This window comes from Hylobates moloch, unplaced genomic scaffold (assembly GCF_009828535.3).
Source record: "Hylobates moloch isolate HMO894 unplaced genomic scaffold, HMol_V3 SCAFFOLD_15, whole genome shotgun sequence".
NCBI classification, from domain to species: Eukaryota; Metazoa; Chordata; class Mammalia; order Primates; family Hylobatidae; genus Hylobates; species Hylobates moloch.
The window spans coordinates 6,614,652-6,620,199 of record NW_026652290.1 but is presented as its reverse complement, the minus strand read 5'-3'; the positions used below and the strand labels follow the sequence as shown (position 1 = coordinate 6,620,199).

General features: G+C 54.6%; 1 protein-coding gene across 1 annotated transcript in view; it reads left to right on the top strand.

Moving 5' to 3' along the window:
* The first annotated feature begins 883 nt into the window (after positions 1 to 883).
* LOC116483771 (coiled-coil domain-containing protein 40-like) overlaps positions 884 to 5,548 on the top strand; it is a 6,741-nt gene continuing 2,076 nt past the window's right edge. The window contains exons 1-3 of the mRNA XM_032178047.2: positions 884 to 1,163; positions 2,599 to 2,662; positions 4,299 to 4,757. Of these exons, the coding sequence (XP_032033938.2) occupies positions 997 to 1,163; positions 2,599 to 2,662; positions 4,299 to 4,757 (690 nt within the window). The 5' untranslated portion in view covers positions 884 to 996. The remainder of the gene's footprint in view (positions 1,164 to 2,598; positions 2,663 to 4,298; positions 4,758 to 5,548) is intronic.

Sequence of the window (5,548 nt, the reverse complement as noted above, 5' to 3'; positions counted from 1 at the left end):
CCGCGGGGAAAAGTCCCCGGGTGCTCCTCCGTGTTCCGGGTCCTCCCACAACGCTCACGCTCCTGCTGGCGCCCTGCACCCCGAGGACGGCGGCTGGACCCCGGCCCCTCCCCGGTCCCGCGGCTGCAGGCCCACGCGCCCCACGCGCCCCCGCCCCAGCTCCGCCGAGGGGGCGCTGCTCGGTGCGCGGTGGACCCCTCGGACCCCGCCCCCGCGGCCCCGTCCGGGCCCCAATACCCACCCGGGTCCCGCTGCGGGGGCCGGATTCGCGCCGGCTCGGAGAGCCGCCACCGTCGCCTCCGCCGCTGCCGCCGCCAGTGAGGCGCGGCGGGGCGGGGACGCGCGGGGAGGCCCGGCCCCCGGCCCGCCCCCAGGCCCGCCCCCGGCCCGGCCCCTGCCTGCCCCGGCCGGGCTCTCCGGCCGGGCTCCCAGCCCGCCTTCTGGCCCAGCCCTGGACCCAAGCCCCTAATCCCCTGCTGGCCCTCCCTCAGGCCTCGCCGCGCCCCGGCCTCCGGGACTGTGCCCCGACCCGAGCCCGGCGCCCCCGAGGGAAAGGCAGGGCCCCTCGGACGCTCCGCGTGCGCGCCGACCCTCCGCTGCCGCCCTCTGCAGGGAGATTTCTCCTATTTCGGGCTTGGAAGGGAAGACACGCTCCGGAAGACCCCCAGGCGTCCTTGCTTCTCAAGGAGTCTCCGTAGGACCCCTGGAGAAGGGCACCGGAGCCCCCTAGAGCAGGAGATGGAAAAGCGCTCGCCATGCGCGGGGTCCCCGGCCCCTGGTGCCCCCAGCCCGCCTGCCACTCCCGGGCGCTTAGCAGTCCGGGGTCCCCAGCTGCCCGGTAGGTCCCTCCGGGACCTCGAGCCGCCCGCTGGGCACACGCTGACGCCGCTGTCGCTTTACAGAAATTGAGTGCAGCCGAGGCAGGACCTGGGCGCAGAGAGCGATAAAGGAAAATGATTAGAGCATGGTCGTGCTCTAATCGTTACAGTCTAAGGGATGACACGTCGAGATGGCGCGCGCCTCTGCGTGCGTGGAGATGGCACAAAGGCCGCGCCTTCCCCGGCTGCCCCCGCCCTCGCCGCGCGCGTGGTCCCGGCCCCGCCGGATGTTGACAGCGTCGCCCAGCAACGGGAGATGGCGGAACCGGGCGGCGCGGCGGGCCGGTAAGCCGGGCCGAGGGGCAGCGGGTCTTGGAGTCGCCAGGCCGCGCTCTCCGGTCACCGCGCCAGGTGGCCCCCGCGTCGGCCCCAGCCTGCCTCGCCCCTTCGCCTGCATTCCCCCTTCCTCTCGCCTGTGTCCCTTCTCTCGCCATTTTGCTGGCCGTTCCCATCCACTGCGTTCAGCCCCCCACTCCCCCGCCAACCCTTCTCACTTCTCCCCTCCTGTCCCTTTGTCCTCTCTCGGCCTCCCTCTTTCCCCTACTCCAAGCGCGCGACTCCCTCTAAAACCCGGGACCGCTCGCTCTGCAGTCACCATGGCAACCACTCTGCGTGGCGGTCCCTGTGCGCAGTCTTCCTAAGAGCAGAGGGCACTGCAGGGCGCGGGGCTGTCGGATGCTGCCCCTGACCTTGCGCCGGGGCCACTCGCTGTGGCCGGAGACCAGCCCGGTCCCGCGCCTCCCTCCTGCAAGGACAGATCCCCTCTCGCATGCTTGGCGGTGACCCGCGATGGGAGGGGTCCCTGCGGTTAGGCGGCCCCGCGATGGACCGCGGTCACCGTCCTGCGGCCTGGGTGGAAGCACTGAGCGCGCCCAGGAAGGGCAGCTGAGTGAAGATCCCTGCCACCGGGCCTTTGCTCGCTTAGGCTCCGTTTAAAAGGATAGAAACGATTGGAAAGAGTTTGGCCTTTTTACCTTAGACACATCGGTATTGTTTCATTTTTTTTTTTTAAGGTGGGTCTGTATGTACTGACATGGAAAGACTAAAGCTCTTATTAATAAAACGATAGGCATAAATGTAAAAGGGTAGGTATACTGTGATCTCTAATTCAGGCTGTGTGTGTGTTTAAAGCATAGAAAAATGTTGAAAGAATGTAGTCCTAAGTGTTACCAATGATTATCTTGGGAAGGAAAGGGAAGATCACAGGGAACTGTCACTGTCTGTCTCTTTGAACATATCTATATTCCTTTGACAGATAAAAATAGATTGAATCTTTAATTTTTAAAAAAAGCTATATATATATGAACTACGGCATTCTTGTGCTACATAAATCGTGGAGAAACTCAGAGTCTCTAGAACACTTACTCTGATCGTGCTACTTTCTCTACTTTTTGTTATTTCTTTTCCCCAGTTTTGTCCCAGACACAAGTTATATTTGAGGTGACTTTTCTGGGGTGATCTAATCCTGCTTTTCCTTCGATGTTTTAATAATTATATTTTTCATTCATTCATGGAGCTTTGCTTTTGTGGCACCTCCGCCACCTGACAGGCATGATATAGTGCTATGGTTCCTGACAAACAGGACAAAGTCATGACAACAGCCTGGGGGTGGCAGAGAAGTAACAAGTAAATAAACAGATATGCAGAATTCAGGAGGGCATAAGGGCCAAGAAAAAGAAAACTGTTGCTTGAAACTGTTCAATTATTTCTCTAAAACCAGGTCTCATCCGGAAGATGGATCGGCTTCTGAGGGAGAGAAGGAAGGGAATAATGAAAGCCACATGGTAAATTCCCTATGGGAAGTTATTTCGGGCTTGTATTTACTAGGAATTAAAGAGAATCAGAGGCCGGGTGCGGTGGCTCACGCCTGTAATCCCAACACTTTGGAAGGCAAAGGCAGGTGGATCACATGAGGTTAGGAGTTCGAGACAAGCCTGGCCAACATGGCAAAACCCCATATCTACTAAAAATATAAAAATTAGCCAGGCGCAGTGGTGCGTGCCTGTAGTCCCAGCTACTCGGGAGGCTGAGGCAGGATAATGGCTTGAACTCCGGAGGCAGAGGTTGCAGCGAGCCAAGATCACGCCATTGCACTCCAGCCTGGGTCACAAGTGAAACTCTGTCTCAAAAATAAATAAATAGGCCGGGCACGGTGACTCACGCCTGTAATTCCAGCACTTTGGGAGGCCGAGGCAGGCAGCTCACGAGGTCAAAAGATCGAGACTATCCTAGCCAACATGGTGAAACCCTGTCTCTACTAAAAATACAAAAATTAGCCAGGCATGGTGGTTCACGCCTGTAGTCCCAGCTACGCAGGAGGCTGAGGCAGGAGAATGGCTTGAACCTGGGAGATGGAGGTTGCAGTGAGCCGAGATTGTGCCACTGCACTTAGCCTGGCGACAGAGCGAGACTCCGTCTCAAAAAAATACATAAATAAAATAAAATTAAAAATAAATAAATAAATAAAGAGAATTAGGACTCGGTCAAGTATATTGTACGATGACATTATCTTGCACCAGAACAAATTCAATTCAGTTGAAGAGTGACTCATTTTCTTCCTACACCATTCTACAGTGTCAGCGATTAGTCAGGGATGCAAAGGATTTCCAACTTTGGGTTGCCCTGAGTTTTTCAGCACTCATTTCCTGTAATGAAGGATGCAAAAATGATTATGAAAAGCAGAGAGGGCCGGGCATGGTGGCTCACACCTGTAGTCCCAGCACTTTGGGAGGCTGAGGCGGATGGATCGCTTGAGGCCAGGAGTTCAAGACCAGCCTGGCCAACATAGTGAAACCCCATCCCTACCAAAAATGGAAAAATTAACTGGGCGTGGTGGTACACACCTGTAGTCCCAGCTACTTCGGAGGCTGAAGCAGGAGAATTGCTTGAACCCAGGAGGTGGAGGTTGCAGTGAGCCGAGATCACGCCACTGCACTCCAGCCTGGGCAACAGAGTGAGACCCTGTCACAAAAAAAAAAATAAAAGAAAGAACAGATAAACTGAAGCATGACACATAATTTTTTTTTTTTTTTTTTTTTTGAGACAGAGTCTCACTCTGTCTCCAGGCTAAAGTGCAGCGGCACAATCTCGGCTCACTGCAACCTCCGCCTTCCAAGTTCAAGCAATTCTCCTGCCCCAGCCTCCCGAGTAGCTGGGATTACAGGTGTGCACCACCATACCCAGCTAATTTTTGTATTTTTAGTAGAGACAGAGTTTCACCATGTTGATCAGGATGGTCTCGATCTCCTGACCTCGTGATCTGCCTGCCTTGGCCTCCCAAAGTGAAACATGATCTCTTAGTGATGCTGAGAAGGGTATAAATGCAGTTTTCCCATTGATATAATTACACTACAAAGAATAAAACCTCACAAAGTCCTTTATACTTTGTTTCCTGATTTTTTTCCTGCCACACCTTTACAGGTGTCACCACCAGAGAAGGATGATGGCCAGAAAAGTGAAGAAGTTGTTGATAGCACAGAGCATCCTGAAGAAGTCACAACCCAAGCGGACACTGCAATTGAAGAGGGGGAGGTCGAGACAGAAGGGGAAGCTGCAGTGGAAGGGGAAGAGGAAGCTGTGTCCTATGGAGATGCTGAAAGCGAAGAGGAATATTACTATACAGAAACTTCATCCCCCGAAGGGCAAATCAGTGCTACAGATATGACTTGCCCATATTTCAGTCCTCCTCAGGAACTGCCTGGAGAGGAGGCATACGATAGTGCTGGCGGGGAAGCTGGTCTCAAAGGCTCCCATCAAGAGGCCACCGGTCCACCAGAATCCAGAGAAGTGAGGGTCACCTCCCCAGAGCCATCCCACGGAGTCTTAGGCCCGTCGGAGCAAAAGGGCCAGGTCACCTCTGGGCCAGCAGTGGGCAGATTGGTGAGTAGCCCTGACTTCTGTTTTGTGCCAGTGTCGCACGGCCCACGGGGTTTGTCACCCTATGTGAGGAACTTGGGGGTACATCATAAACACAGATTGCAATCCCTGTTAGAAATTTCTTAGCAAGGCTGGGTGCGGTGGCTCACGCCTGTAGTCCCAGCACTTTGGGAGGCGAAGGTGGGTGGATCACCTGAGGTCAGGAGTTCGAGACCAGCCTGGCCAACGTGGTGAAATCCTGTCTCTACTAAATAAGCAAAAATCAGCCGGGCGTGGTGGTGCACACCTGTAATCCCAGCTATTCAGGAGGCTGAGGTGGGAGAATTGCTTGAACCTGAGAGGCGGAGGCTGCAGTGAGCCAAGATCGCACCATTGCACTCCAGCCTGGGCAACAGAGTGAGAGCTTGTCTCAAAAAGAAAAGAAAAGAAAAGAAATGTCTTAGCAAGCTTAGGTCTCAGGATTCACGGTTGAATGCTGAGAGATCCTGGACTCTGCTTCAGTGTTCCCAAGCCCAAGGCTGGGGGCCTCCACAGCCGACATCCACGTAAGGGCATCCAAGTTTCCAGGCTTCCAGAGCAGCATTGTCCAATATGGTCCATCAGTCACATGTGGCTACAGAGAGCTCTCCAAATGTGACTATCGAGCTGGAGGAATGGAGCTTTTAACTGTTTAAGGTTCTAATTTCCATGTAAATAGCCGCCTGTTGCCAGTGGCTGCCATAATGAATAGTGCAGTTCTAGATAATAACAATGACAATAGCTGCATTCTTTTTTTTTTTTTTTTTTTTTTTTTT